Source organism: Trachinotus anak, unplaced genomic scaffold (genome assembly GCF_046630095.1).
Source record: "Trachinotus anak isolate AG129_WGS33_773 ecotype Australia unplaced genomic scaffold, CSIRO_AGI_Tana_v1 ptg000013l, whole genome shotgun sequence".
Lineage (NCBI taxonomy): Eukaryota > Metazoa > Chordata > Actinopteri > Carangiformes > Carangidae > Trachinotus > Trachinotus anak.
In genome coordinates, this window is record NW_027273864.1 from 27,584,788 (window position 1) to 27,601,051 (window position 16,264).

At 40.1% G+C, this 16,264-nt stretch overlaps 1 protein-coding gene across 2 annotated transcripts in view; it reads left to right on the forward strand.

Annotated features, from left to right (window-relative positions):
- igsf21a (immunoglobin superfamily, member 21a) overlaps nucleotides 1-16,264 on the forward strand; it is a 172,619-nt gene that overhangs the window by 95,752 nt on the left and 60,603 nt on the right. For both annotated transcript variants that reach the window (XM_071494980.1, XM_071494981.1), the window contains exons 3-4: nucleotides 1,471-1,592; nucleotides 10,338-10,456. In XM_071494980.1, coding sequence (XP_071351081.1) covers nucleotides 1,471-1,592; nucleotides 10,338-10,456 — 241 coding nt within the window. The remainder of the gene's footprint in view (nucleotides 1-1,470; nucleotides 1,593-10,337; nucleotides 10,457-16,264) is intronic.

Below are 16,264 nucleotides of genomic sequence, written 5' to 3' on the forward strand. Positions count from 1 at the left end.
ATGTGCTGCCTCACAGCTTCCCATGTAGCTATCACACCTCAAAGAAAGTTCAGGGTGGTATTCTTTTTAAGCTCTGTAGAGCTGTTTTCTCATGCAGTGTTGTGCAGCCATCTCAGGCAGAAATGTCTCTTGACTCCCTTTGGTGATGTTTTTAAAAGGTCCATTACTGTAACTGCAATGGTGGCACAAGTCTGGGTGGTTGGAAAGCACAATTTTGAAACACAGCTTTGCTTTTAGAGGCTGACCTTTTCCTGTTGCCTCTCACTGTTCCGTTGCTCAAAACGAAGCCACATCATTGCTCGATGTCTACACCCCTGAACTGATATTAAAAGTGAGCAGATGGCCACAATGCTCTCAGGTCCTTGACAAGGGTGCCGGAACTCTTAGCCAAATGGTGTCAAAAAAAAGCCTACAATCATATACAAAAGTGGAGGAATGCTTAAAAAAAACCAAATCATGTCAGGAAGTATCTTGACCTTTTAATATTTTAAATCTGTTAAAACTTTCTCTTACCACTTGAAGGTGATACATTAACATTCTTGCTTTTCCTTGTTTGAGCATTGTCAACTCCCTGTGCAGTACCACTTAGCAAACTAAGCCTGGAGCAGTGAGCTTTCTCTTGAAGCAAGAGGTTATATGAGTTACCCCACATTCACAAGGAACAATATCGTATACCCACACAAACACAATTTAGCTTTGTCTCTTCATGAGGCAATGTATACATTATACGTACTTTATGCAGACTAATCATGAAATGCTTTGACGTTGTTTACCTCACTGAGGGGATTGGATTGGATCAGACAGATAGAATCTTCTCTGGCAAACGGAAGAAGGATCCCTGGCCCACCAGCAATTTCCTTCTTCAAAGCAGCATTAGTGGCTCCATTAAAATCCTGTCACCCTTTTTTCCTTTATGGCTGTCTGTGGCTTCTGAGGAGACGAGAAATCACAGTCACTCAAATGCTAAGTGACTTTAACACTCCTGTGAAAATTAGGAAGGAAAGAACTACTCCATCATCTACCATGCCCAGAAAAAAAAAAAAAAAAAGATGAGACCAATGTTTTGAATATGCTATCCCCCTACCTCTGCAGTATCTCGTCACAAGCCATTACCTCTGCAGAAAGCAGATTGCTTGACACATACAGAACACCTCCCTGTGTCAGTCTTCATTAAGACTTAACCATGTGCACGATCACATACCGGCAGCTGTCTGAGAGACTGTCTGAGGATGTGATGTTATCATGTCAGCAGGTTTTCAATCCCTTGCTTTCAGGCACTATAAGGAATGAGCTTATCATGGCTGCAAATGAATCAATGAGGTAATTGCAGGCGGGAGTACAATCTACACTCAGGGCCGGGAGACAACAGCTTATGCGTAGGAGAAGCTCTAGGGGCAGAAAGATAGGCCCTGTCCCATCCATCATTAGAGGAATCATCTTATTAAGGCTCTCTCTCTTTTTGCTTTACAGGTCACAGATGGAGGTACAATCAAGCAGAAAATCTTCACCTATGATGCTATGTTTAATACCAATTACTCTCACATGGAGGATTACCGCAGACGTGAAGACCTTGTGTACCAATCAACTGTCCGGTGAGCCTCAGAATTCATTAACTTTCCTTTAAAACGAGACTACTTCCTGTTTGTATTACCTGCTCTGCTTTTGCTCCATTCGTTTTGCAGCACGGGGGAACTGCAAAACTCTAAACTCACTGTATAATCAAACTACTTCTTGATGCTTTGATATGCACTGAGATGAACCTACTATTCAGTGCTACAAAACTTCATTTCCAGCCATCTGTTGTTGGTCAGACCGGGCCAGACTGGAGCGACCGGGCGAAGGGGTCAGTGCGTTATTACATGAGGACAGGGGGGAGTGGCAAACTCTAATCAGCAACTCTGCTCAGGATAAAGAGTTCAGTGTTAAAGACTTAGCTAACATCTGGCCAGGCCAGTCCTTATTTCAGCTGCAGTGGTGCATATATCCCAGGTAACACCGCCCAGCTCAGGCACATTATCATGGGGGTAAACATGCAGAGGACCCACCCATGTCTCAAGTCTGTGTGATCCAGTGCGTACACAGCCCCACTGTGTAAGAATTACCAGGTTTAACTGAGAGAGAGAGAACAAGGGCTGGAGAAAGAGTAGTAAGAGTCGGGGAGTCATCTGGCTCCGGTCGGCTTGATTACGTGTTCGAGGCGTCCTGGGGGCTGTCTTCTTTTACCCCAGACTTCAACAATATGGCTGGCAGCTGTCTGCCCCCTTCTCCTCTTTTCTTGCTCCCTCTCCTCTGGTGCTCCTCCTACTGCAGATATCCCTCTGTGAGTGTTCAGCAGCACACAGGAAGTGCCGGCCATACATCGGATCTACGACTTCATTTAAAACCAGAATGCTTCACACTTTGCATCCTTTTTTCTGTAATTATTTCGCTTTTATCATCCCCTTTCATCTCATCTTTGTCCTGCTGCCTTTCTTGGATTCAGCTCATGTACATTTGTACCACTTTGTATTTTTTCCCTCTCCTTTCTCATGTGTGATGTGGCTGCCCAGCTGAGGATGATTTATCTGGACAATCCTACTACCCCTTTGGGAGAGTAGGCATCATCACAATGGAATGGTCTACACACTTACATGCTCACAGACATGGAAACGTGAATGCACACAAACAGAAAACATACACCCACACACACACACACACACATATATATATATATATATATGTGTATGTGTGTGTGTGTGTGTGTGTGTGGAGTGGAAGTGATAGAAAGCCATATACAACACACTGAAGGGTGGGGAGCAGGATTTCAAATGAACCACAATATCACCTGCAAAGGCTTGTATCCAGATCCGTATCAGGATGCTTAGCCTGTGTTAACCAGAGAGAAACGTGGACTCCTGCCACAGTCACACATTTCCTTCAGTCAAGCAAAAAAAAAAATCCCTCTGTCTGGTTACAGTCCCACTTTCATGGTGTAACAGAGAAGCTCAACACTACTAAGAAATGCAAAAGAAACTGAATTTTTACGCACTATAATCTCTCATTTCCACCTGAGAATGCTAAATCTTCTGCACAAAGCCTTGGCTTTCTCACAAATCCACTTGTACGACCAAAATGAAAACCTCAATATTCGGTATCTTTTATAAACTCAGAGCATTTTGTAGAAAACTGTATTTTTAGCTCTTCCCCCTTTTTCCTTTTGAGTACTTTTTTTTTCCCCAACAGCAATATGTGATTATTGTACTTTAAGAGAGTTACAATAATAGAGGTGATTTTTCTCCATACATGCCGTCCTTCAATTCGACAGTTTCAGAAGTGACACTGTTATTGACTTCATCTACGACTGCCTCGTCTTGTCTGCCTTTGACAGCTATTAGTCATAATCTTTCAGAGAATGGAAGCAGCTGTTACTGCCTCAGTATTCAAGTGCCAGTGCATAGATTAGCCTTGTAAGACAAATGACAGATCTTGCATGTGGCTGATGACACTTGAAGTTTTAAGGACCTCCAGTGTTCAAGATCAGATCACGAGAGCAGGAGTCTGCATTTGTCTCCTTCAAAAGATCCTTAGATTTGTCACACAAGATGAAAGCAGCACACCAAGGTCATACGTAGGTTTAGTTTTATCAGCGGCAGATGTTAACGTTGTGTCTTTGTGTTAAGTTTCCCTCACTTACTCTCTCACAGGCACAGGTGCAGCCTGTGGCTCAAATCTAAATTGACCTCTAGTTACGTTTCCTGACATGCAACATCTTGTCGTGCGACCTCTCAAAGAACCAATGTGAAAGTCGTGGGCTGCTGCTATAAAGCAGCAAATCTTCTAATGGGAGAAGGTTGTGGCGGATGGTGGGGCGTAAAATATTTCTGACGCTGACACAGGAGACTGAAGTTCATGTTACATCTCCTGCCAACAGTCAACCCTGATTTCCTTTTAATCAAGTCCATCCACATTTCATCGTTAAACAAAAGCTGAAAGGCGACAAAGAACTGAATGAATGTCTGTGGCCCAGATCTAAGTGAATGAATGGAATATTAGCATTATCAATTTGCTGAGTATTGCTACCTACACTGGTTATTGTATAATATGTGCTAACATAGACTATAATATAGGCCACAGTTGGCAATATACAGTTAATTAAAGAATAGGCTATACCATGTCCGCCTTGGGGGAAGTCTGGGGTATAAGGATACCTGTCAAAGGCTTCTGACTCTGTGAAGAGCCTGGCAGTGCAGCAATATTCCCTCCTAAAGTATCTGAGCGAGCCTCGTCCTTCTCCCCAGTCAAAGAAGTTCAAGGTCAGGGGTGGGAGCTCACAGCTGTCAGTCAATATGTGAACGGACTTTTGATCTGCTACTCTTCTCGCACTGAGGCTTCAAACTAGTATTAGCGGCTAGAAGACGCTGCTGCAGCTGACTCACAGGCTAGCAAGCTCCCGATCCCTGCATTAGCTGAGACATCGTTCATGACGAGGATGGAAGTGGAGGGTCTGGGCAGATGGTAAAAGATTAGGGGGATGGGGGGGGTGCTGCTGCTGAGTGGCTTGCTCTTGAGTATCACACTAGTGCCACCTTGAGGCTCAGAACTTACAAATTGTAGCTTTAATTAACTTTTGTGAGTCTTATTGTGAAAGGACATGATGTTATACAATTGTCAACTAAACATTAGACTTTCATATGGAAGGCCATTGTTTGTCTCCTCCAAAGCTCCCCTAACCTTAAAGGTACAGTTCGGGTTATTTGATGTGGGGTTGTGTGAGGTCGACATACATAGTCAGTGTGTTGCCTTCAGTAGATTCAGATCAGCTGCCAGTTTAGAGAAGCACCCAGATAAGCACTGAAGCGTACATTTAAACGGATTGTTTCAGTGGTTATCTTTTAAAAGTATGTAAAACACCTTTTTTCTGATGGCCCGAGCACAACAGCACATTGCTCTGCTAGTGTGCCGGTGCCCCCGGCTGCTTCTCTAAACTGGCACGGCGCTCATCTGAATCTACTGCAGGTAACAGACTGACGATGCATGACTACCTCACATAACCCCACGTCAAATAACCCGAACTATCTCTTTAAGTGTTTTATCATGAACTACAATGTTTCTCTAACCTCGACAAAGTACTTCTTTTACCCGATCCATCTCCCCCTAAACCTAACCATCTCCTTTTTGTGCCAAAACTTAAGCAAACCTTAACCACAGAGTTATCAACTTCTCATGTCATAAAACTGATTTATTTGGTGTAAGTGCTTTGTAATGGTTTTGGAAGGCACTGACAAATGATGCTATCCTGCCAACAGTGGCGTCAGATCAGAGAACTCTATGTGTCATTCTAGATGACATATTTTGCTGTTTAATTTGGAGGACCTGTTGGATAATCAGGTAGTCCCCATCTGTCACTGTCTCCCTGTCCACCGCCATCCCTCAGATACAAAGAAAACACAAAGAAAACATGTAGAAAACCTACTGGAGCGCATAAATACCCAGGTACTGAACACAACATGGAGTCAAAATGACACCAGCCAATTGAGATTGAGTGAAAAAAAAAAGTAGCAAATTCAGTAGTTTCTTGTGCTAAAAATTGTCTCAAATATCCATCTCCTTCAAATTGCCTTTTGACTAGTGTGTATTACTGAGGGAGTCTGGTTGAAAAAAAGAAATCTATTCAGTCACATATATTAGCAGAAATGCTCGTGGACCAGCCTTTTATTTCAACCTTCACGCTAAATCTGTTGGACAAGCGTTGGTGCTGTGCTGCTAATGTCGGGAGGTTACACAGTTCACTAAAGTGTTGCAGTACCTGGTGAATATTCCCCGAGGGAAGTCATGCTAAGAATGTCTTTTTAAACGTTATTTTGATCACAGCTGCAAATTAATTTACGATATCTTCCCTCTCTTTCACGAAAGAGACTTCTGTGGGTGGAAGGGTTGCCACAGTATTGTGACTGTATCTGGCAAAGGACGACAAATATGAGTGTAAATTGTTTTTCTAGTACAAATGAAATGATGCCAAATCACATTCTTAGGGATTGAAGGATTGTGTTTATTTTTGTGATGTAAAAGAAAAGTATTTGAGGGTTTATTATAATAAATATTCTTACAGAGTGATAAGTAAATTATTTTCTTCTTAAATTGATTGGTAATGAGTAGTAAGTCATACAAAACCTGTTTAATGCAAATTGAATGAGGCTTTAGAGATACAGTGATCAATGAAAAGTCTTTTTTGGTGTGTTTTCTTTGTGGATCCTTCTCTGCTTTTTTTTATCACTGAGCTGCATTGGTGTGGATTTGAATCCATGAATGCTGTACTTAGGATGCAGACAACACAACTACAGCTTTGTGGATAAAAACAGAGATGAGCTACATCAGCACTTACTGTAATGTATCCAGCGTGCAAAAAAAAAAGCCAATCACACCTCACTTGGCACTCACAGCACACATCACAGCATTATCCTCATCATTTTCTTTCATGCTCATTCCTTAAGGAACCATGGGTGATTACACACCTCCCTTTGTATCCCGTCCTCAAGGCAATTTGTCTCTGCTTTCCAGTGAGTGTATACTGGCTTATACAGTCACCAATCCTGACCCATTCACCCGTAATGCTGCAGGCCAGAAAAAGTATCTGACAATGTGCTAGTTAGTTTGACGCAGAGATTGACTGGATGAGCTATCAGACACTGCTCTCTCAAGACTGCTCTTTTTCACTCTCCATCTCGGCAGTTGCATTTGCTTGCATTTGTAGGCAGGAGGAGTTCTGGAGGAAGGCCTGCATAACAGGAAAGAGCTTTCAGATGCAACTCCTGGGGGACAATCGATCTCTCTTTGCAGTGTGCTGTTTTTGCTGCTCCTCCATGGGGGCCCATTGCTATCGATCTCCACTGTGTATGTGCTGTTTTTTTTGGTTTTTTGTTGTTGTTTTTTTTTTAAAGGGGAGATTTTGCAGTGTGTTTAATGTGCTTTGCTAAAAAAAAACAACAACTGTTTATTCACTTACCTATTCACTTGGTTGTTTATTTCCCATATTGAAGTTGTGCTGATATCAATTTCAGTTTGCACGGCAGTGGCAAAAAAATGAGTTTATGTTTATGTTTTTTTATTTGCTTTTCATTTTTTTCCTCGGCACCTACTTTGGCTTCTGTCACTGCTAATCAGCTTTGCAAATCTCACTGATTAATGAGGTTCATCATTTCAAAAAACAAAGTAAAGGACAAAAGAAAAGCAAACAATGAAACATAAAAAAAGATAAAAGAGGAAGGCATGAGGGGGAGACTAATTAATAGGAGGTGTTGAGGGAACCCAGATAGAAGCGTAAGTAGAAGCTGCAGCGGGTATTTGTCTGCTAAAATGTGAACTGTGAACAGGAGACACTCTTCTCAACTGCAGACTGAAATCATGCGCCCACACTCCTGTGATAAATCCACTGCTACTATACTTTACTTAACAACATGCAGGACTCAAAACACTCATAAATGTTTGCTAATCAGTTTGTTTAAGTGCTCTCAAAACTGCTGGTGAAATTACATCACACACCTGCCGGCAGTACAGCTGATGGGAGTTCAGATTTATGGGGGAAGCAGAGCAAAAAACAAACCTCATCTGCTCGTAAAATGTAGTTGTTTTCTTTCAATTATTATTCTATTTAAATGGTGATGTCATCGTAATTAAGATTTTAAACATTAGCTGATCTGTTGCTAGCAAACGAGCGGTAAAAATCATTTTTTAAAAAAGGAACTCTCTGAGTCACATGCTCCCTTCCTGTGATCAGATTCTCAATGGACCAGCACCTCGACATCAAAGATTAGAGGCGGTGCTGAAAAATTAATTTCAGCAGTCTTAATATTTAACAGAAGCTTCAGTGTTAAGAGTACAACCTTCCTCTTTTCCTCTTCTTAATTCTGATGGATGTGTCTCACTGTCAAACTGGTGGAGGCTTCAGAAGCAGGCAGCCACTCAGAAATGCTGTGGTTTGGGGTTTCTTTATGGCCTGCGCACCCTTCTTCTGGCTGTATACTTTCCTGCCTTGAATGATCTTATCTCTGGCTTCTTTTCTCTCGCGCTTGCCTTAGTGTGAATCCACGAATGCAGCAGGCAGGATTGTGGGTAACGGGACCGAGGCTTTGTTTGTAAAAACAAAGCAATGGGCTACATCAGCGTTTACTGTAATGTCGCCAGCCAAGACAAAGCCAATTTACCTTCCCGCCGCCACCACAGAGAGATTCACTGTGCTGTTCTCATCATTTTACTCTGGTGAAAAAAAAAAAAAAAGACTTACTTGTTTTATGCTTATCCCTCGAGGAAGCGCTGGTGGAGACAAGCTCACTTTATATCTCGAGGTGCTCACTCTTTTTCATATATACTTAGCTTTATCAAACATTTGTTTATAATTGGTTCGTTCAGCCAAAACTTTACTTCCTTTCTTCAAGTGGCTGCACCGCAGGCTCGGTCAGGCGTGATCATTTTAGCGTAGAATCCCGACTGTCCTGGTGAGCCAGGGCACCAACTCCTTTTCATTTCACTCTTCACAAGGTTTTGTGTTTTTGCAGACAACTAAGAAAATATGCCTCACACACATTTCTGTGGTTTACCTTCCCAGCCCAAGCAATGTTCAAAGATACAACAAAAGTCAAAATACATTAGAAGTGGAAAATACATGTGTGGATTTTGACTTCTCATAGGCAATGCTAGGAATAGGGAGAAGCTAAATTTACTCCAGTGTTCTCCTTTGAGCTTTTGAGTTGAGGTTAAAGTGCCCTGCTCAAGGGTAGCTCGAAGGTAGCTGTTGAGCAAGGAAAGAATATATATATATCTACAGTTGTTGCACAGATTTGACTGCTCTCCAAAAGAGTGATCTCCTCTCTCTGTCTGTCACGCACGCACACACACATACACAGAGAGAGAGAGAGAGAGAGAGAGAGAGAGAGAAAGCTGAACTCATTAAAGCCTGGGTGCTGTGAGCGCCCTGCTGCTGTTCCAAAAGAGGTCTCCGTCTGAAACACCCGCGCGGCAAGGACAATTGTTCCTGTTTTGTGGGAATAAATCACAGGAGCTAAATGTGACTAGTAGTGTCTCACTTTGATTATCACTGTTGACATATTAGCCGAGTGCAGAATACAGATTTCGCTCCCCAGCGCTTTCAAAAATGGTCACCTGCTATCACTGACTGAATAATTGTCGGCTGTTGTTTCTTCACAGAACTGTAGGCAAAAGTTTATATTATATTATATTACTATATTTAAGTATCTTTTCTAAAATCACACCATTTATATATTCAGAATTCAGAGTGTTGTATGAAGTAAGTAATGAAACCTGACATTGTTTTAGTTGTACACCTGTGAAAGGAGTAAAACATATTGTACCTGAATTTGTAGACATAAAGGCTGTAGGTTATCTACAATATTTAATTAACAACTGTTTACTGTTACCTGTAACTATTTAGAATAGGTAAGTTAAAATCGATGTGCTGTTATAGATTAAATGTTACCAATGTCCTTAATAATATCTGATACGGATGAGTCTTTGGGCATCTTAATGGACCTTAGGAAGTCTGACATGAACAGCACTGCTGTTCAAGTATTTATTTTATCAATGAAATCATATAATTATCATTATTAACAATGATGCAAAAATTAGGATATAATCGCTAAATAATTGATAATAATGAATATTTCAATAATTTCACATGTGTTTATAATTAATTCAGCATGGACTCATTGTTTTGTAGGAGCTTATGAAAATTCAATAATCCAGCAGAGTAGTTAAGCATCTCTAGACACATGAAGTCAAAGCACTCAGCTACACCTTTAGCAATTATACATGGGCAGACTAATAAAGGTTTTGATGTAGATTCTGAAATACAGCGGTTAAAATGCAGTTAGCAAAAATTGTAAGCTTATAAATTGTAACTGCATCCTCAAAAATACTGCAGTCCGCTAAAGTCATGTCCCATCACATGAAGAATTATTTTGGGTGTAGACCAGTTTAAAATTTTAAGTATATGCATTAAAGCCTTCACTGTATTGTGTAGAGCTGTTTTCCGACTGTGGCTACTGCCAGTGGTGGCATTTAAAAAAGCAAGCAAGTGTAAAGTGCACTCACAACACAAGACTGCTGTTACAGATGAGCAGCTTTTACAATAAGGAATTAAACTTCAAATATCTCACTTTCACCAAAGTTTACATTTCACTAAGTCTGTTGGATAAGTCATCAGTCATCACTAAGTACATGTCTATGAAGTTAGAAATGCCTATCTATGCACTTCCTAATCTAAGGTTTTCTTTATGAAGCAATGTGTCAACACATCTACAATGTGAAGATTTGTATGGACTCATGGAGTATTGTGTATTTCACAGGCTGCCAGAGGTCCGGATCTCAGACAACGGTCCTTACGAATGCCACGTGGGCATCTACGACCGGGCGACGAGGGAAAAGGTTGTCCTGGCTTCAGGGAATGTTTTTCTTACTGTTATGTGTGAGTACCATCACTACACTTTATCTATATTTTCAAACCAAGGAAACTTTTTTTCAGCAGTGTCTTGCTAACAGTATACAATGTATTTGTGGTTAAAAGTGGATGCTGGGATGGGACACGGGTTACATGGAGAGGGACTGTTCAAAGCCAGCAGGTTGGACAGTATGACAAAGATTGAAAAACAGGATGTGGTACAGGCCTGCAGGCAGGAGGCAAAGCCCTCTTGATCACAACAAAAAGTGTGAGGTTTCAAGTTTTATGTGAGGTGCCTGAGGGAAGATGCTGTAACACTGCTGCTATTTGTTGAATATGCTGTTTTACAGCATGTAAGAATGAACTGTGGTAGAAGAAAATGAAATTACGTGATGCATGTAACTGTAATGAAATTGTGTTAAAGCGTCATTGTTTAGCAACTTTGGTATTTAGCTGATGCTCATATCTGAAGTGAGCAGGTGGAGATTTATTGCCTTGTTTAATGAATATAGGTACATCAGATCTCCACAACAATCTTTTTATCCATGGGAGGGTCTTTTTTATTTCGGTGCTAAACCTGCAACATTTGCCAGTGTGCAAAAAACCCCCCAAAAAAAGCAAAACATTTGTGGTATTGAAGTGGGAAAGACTCTAACGCAGTCGTGTTATGATGAAAACTGATATATATTTAGTTAATACTAGTGATGAGTTGTCTCAGATTCACACCAGCCTGGTAGATATTCGAGAACACTCCTCAGCTTTTTCCGCTCCATGTTGAGGTTTTGTGCAAAAAACATTTGAAAAATGATGTGCCGCTAGGACGGATGTTGACTCACAGAGGAAAACAATGGCACTGTAGGCAACAAGTGGATTCATTACCCTCATGCAATGAATACCAAAGATATTTTCACACAGAGGTGTTTTTAGGTTGATACACTACTTTAATTTAGATTATTATTTATGTTTGCAATCTCTATAGTCGATACTGTTTTTTTTTGTTTTTTTTTTCGTCATGCTGGTCTGACTGACATCAGCAGTTAATGAACACATCTTGAAATTTTGTAGACAGACAGGCCTTGGGCTATGGAACAATTGATTAAATTTCAGCAGTGATCTGGATCTAGATGTGTAATGTGTGCCATTACTAGATCATTGCTTCCTTCAACTATGAACCTGACAGAAATAGACCTGATTTCCAATCCCTGAGGGTATTTTAGCAAAGGGTCAAGAAAATTGATCTGACTGGAGTGAAAATTCACAGTTCAGGAATGATGTCTTTTTGCTGCAACAGCAAGTGTTGAGAAGTGTTCGCCGCTGATGGAGGTATGCACCACCTCAATGTCCTCTGCTTCTCCGGGACTTCCCCCTTCAGACAAAACACTTTGTTCTTGTGTCTGTTCAAGTCTGTATATCTTGTAGAGCATATTGATGTAATACTGATGAACCTTTGCTTCATTTTCATTGACTACAAACCAGGGTTGTCACAATATCATCTATAGAAAATTTAAAAATATAATGATAATAATAATTCTATCAAAATTCATCTTTAGCTTTGTTTTTTATATGTTTTGTCTCTTTTTTTGGCAAATGAATTAGACTCATACAAGTGCAGGAAGGCGGAGAGAAAGGCTGTAACCATAACTGTACAAAATCTTACAGAGAGAACAATCACACAAGGCCTAACATTTCCCAATGAAATAATATCATTTGTAACATCATAATATCATTTAAGCATTATTAACACAATACATCAACATCAACAACCCTTGCTTCAAACCTTTTTGCCTCTTTTACAGCCGCCATTGCTATGATCCATTATTTCATTCATTCACTAGAGGAGGTTTTGTGCCTGAAGCCTGTGGCTCAGTCTGTGCTGCAGTTATTGTATTTAAGTCCATCTAAGTTCCAACAACAGACATGCCGCTCTCTGTGTGGTCCTATGGCTAATTAGCAATGGCGACATTTTTCACAATGTGACAATATTACTCCATTATCATATTCTGTGCCTCTGAGAAATGCCTTTGGTTTTCACGTTTCTTTCTTTCTTTCTTTCAGCATTTCTTTCTTTTTGACTAAGCCCTTGACCCTCTGTTCTGCTCTTTTTGATGACCATTCTCATGCCTCTGTTTGAGAGCCCCCACAGCCTGACGTCAGAGAAAGACTTTATCAATGGGAGGACATTACCCAGTTAACTGTTTCTTGTTTCAGCGCTGGGTGGAAAAGAGGTGATAATGTAGTTGTGGGATAGTTGGAGCAACCTAACTCGACTGGGTCTTAAATCACCACTCCACAAGAGAGGAAGAAGAATGGCCTCTGGCATTGTGGCTAATTGTCGTCTAAACTGAAACAGAATTATTCATAACCTATTAGTGTGTCAAGTTCAGTGGGAAGTAAAGAAAAAAGTAGAGAGGAGAAAGAAAGAAAATGAGAGAGAAAAAAAGTTAATTAATAGGAAGCAGTACACAGAGAGTATTTTAATTTTTTAAAGGGCTTCATAAATAAGAATTATCATTTTAATGAATCCCCTGCCAAGAAATTCAATCATCCACATTTAAAAGGCTAAACCCTGAACTCTTGGTACCTCTGCTACTGTCCTTCATTGTCTAGAAAGTTCGAAAACTCTTTGCTTTTCTTCTCGCACTGCATAAGCATATGTTGACTTTATTAAACCCGACGGCATGAACAATCCCTCACCAGAACGGCTGTGATGACCCATTCAGCTCAAGCCATATCCAGTAATGAATTGAATTAATCATTGTTAGTAATCGTTGCTGGATTCTGGAGTTGCAGGAAAAGTGTAATGCACAATGTTTTTAACATTTACAAGCAAGCAATATCAAAATAATCAGGAGCAATATGTTTTGTTTGTTTATTATTTTTTTATTTTTATGTACACCATATACCATATCCCCTGGACAATTGCACCAACAAGCTTTTATCCTGATAATGAGGAACATGAATAAGATACCGTAGCAAGACGAACTCATAACTAGGGCAATTCATTATGTACAGTGTTAGCTACATTTTACCCCTTAACCTGAATGAGTGGTTATGGTGTCTGTAAATGTGATTGTTGAGGCATTACTGTGTGATCATTTCTGACAAGCTTCTCTGCTGTCAAAGTTCAAAATCAGCATCTGAAGGTTATGAATGAGAACTTCTGTGTGAGAAAATGCTGAAATAACCAGATGGGCAGAATCCTTATTAGGATATTGAATTTACTGTCAAACCACTCTCAGTCTCATTCTGCGAAGGATACATCCGACAAGATGTAAATACACACAGGGCAGAAAATTGACAATGCAATAGAGTTTAGTCTTTTGACCTTCTTCTTCTATGTTATAGTTCCATTGAAGACGACTCCGCTGAAGAACATCAAAGGATTAAACATTCAGTTCTTTGATGCAAAGATGAGAAACTGCAATATGATTCTCATCTTTCCAACAAAATACAGAAGGAATCATGAAGACCTTTGAGCAGTTCTTCATTCAGAAAGACTTAGCACACTATGCTCATCACAATCATCCCTGCTGCAGTTGGCTGTGTGTCTGCCAGGACATAAGAAACTTTAGACTGGAACATTTCACAGAGCAAGATGTTCTTTCACTTTGGTTAAATTCAGAAATATGTATAAAAAATTGTTAAGTTCTTATAGTCAGTATCCGTAGGTCAGTGTTACGCAGGGACACTACACATACAACCTCATGGTCAGGTTCATACAAATGTATTTTTACATGCAACACTGCAAACACAATCAGTTTGCTTGGAGCAACATGGATGCATGGCGGTGGACTGCATAGGTTGTTCAACAGTTCCAACTGTGAAACTAAGTTTTTCAGTTAATCAGAACAGGGCAATCTAAATATTTAAACTTATTTTAGGTATTCATGTAGTTTCTGTTAAAACTAATAATAGCATAATGGCATCTGGCCTGTATTTCCACAATATATCAAAAATTTGATTTAACTGCGAGTTTCACCTTGATAGTCCTTTGAGTTTAAGCTTTGATTTAATCAAAGCTATTTTAATGGCAAGTCATTGCAAAACACCTTAAATGCATGAGTTCCCTTGAGCAAATTATGAAAATAATTTATTTTATTTTTAAATTCTTTAAACCTTGCTAATACATGTTTACTGAGCATTTAATTTGTATGGTTTTAGTGGACTTCAAAGATATATTTTAGCCAGCTGTCATTTTAGAGCACAAAATATGTGAGGTTATTACAGTATGTTACATTTAGTATATTGAGATTTCAACACGTGAGGGGATAGACTTCTGACCTGTCACCAATCACATAAAATAGATATTTCATTCTGCACACAGTGACATATCCATCCCTGTAAAGCTAAGGTCATAATTTCAAGCTTTGGTGGGTAAAAGAAATCAATAGCTCTTTTCCCAATGGTAGAGATAGGGTCATTATTTGTTATTACCCAAAGTGATTCCTATGCGACATTCCAAAGATTACAAGGAAAGGTTATTTGTCTTTTCAGAGCAGAGCCTGACCTTGGGAAGCCAGCTCTTGGTTGATCTGTGCATAGTGTCCAAGACGACTAAGGTTATTGTGTTGTTGTCTGTATTAGATGACCGTTGGGTTGCGACTCCTCCACTAGATGAAAAACATCTTAATAGCCTTGTGTTTAAACATCACGTCACGTAACTCCAGAAGTCCTTTCTTCTAACCTTTCGTAAGACGTGAGAATGTAATTTAAAGGAAACCCTTCATGAGGCAGCAGGGCTGGTATTTATAACCCCAAGAAACAGAAATGAGTGCTAAGGTGTAGAGGGACTAATTACCTTCTCATCCCATAAAACTGGGATTCGCTTCAATAATGGATGCCCAACTTTAATTAAGCGCTGTGTATATTTAGGTGCTCCTTTATAAATGGGTGGGATTAATGGCATACAAGCCAGGCCCAAAGACAGCAACGCCTGCAGACACAGCAGTTCAGTATACGAGTAGTAGGAGTTTAGAGAATGAGTGCGAGAGCATTCATGCAAGTTTGACGTCTTGTGTCTTGGAGAGGCTTGTTTGGGTGGCAGGGCTTGATAGATTGCAAGGGAGCGACTGTTCCGTCTATGTCCTGTACTTGTTCAGGAAGTGAAGAGAACATCTTGGCCAGAATAAACACAGACTGACTCAAAACACAGTGGCCTAGTTCTCAGCTCTCAGAAACGATGCCAATTTTGACAGACTCATCAGTTGTATTCTGAAGTGTTTGCCATGTCGTCTTTTAGCATGCATCGGGTCACCATGGGGGATTGTTCAAGAGTCCTTGATATGATTTCTCTATTACTCTCTCATTTATCTTCTGTGTCACCTTCATGCTCATCATACTTAATGGCCTACAGTGAGCTATCAGCATCATAACCTGTTCAATTGATTTTGTGCAGGAGTGTTTCATGCAGAGGGTAACGACATCCTGTTTCCTTTTGTGACAAGATAGTGAATCAGCACTTGGAATACATCACATGGAATACAGTCATGGTTAAAATTATTGGCACCCTTGAATTTCAATTTCAAGTTTCAGAATGAATGTAAATGAACCAGTTTTGTATAAACAGAATATTATAAGAAAATGTCCAAGGTTACTTAACAAAAGAAAAAAAAACACTTGTCTCATAGTGAAATAACACAAACACAAAATGGGCCCTGGGCACGTCTATTGACACCCTTCACTAGGATTTCTTTACAGAACCTTTGGAAACAATGACAGCTTCTAATTGCTTCTGTCTGCTGGTAGTTTCTCTTCTATTGCTGGGTTCAAGCTGTTTTAAGTTCACAGGAGTCCTTTTTTGCAATGGCAGATTTCCTCTCACACCAAAGGTTTTCA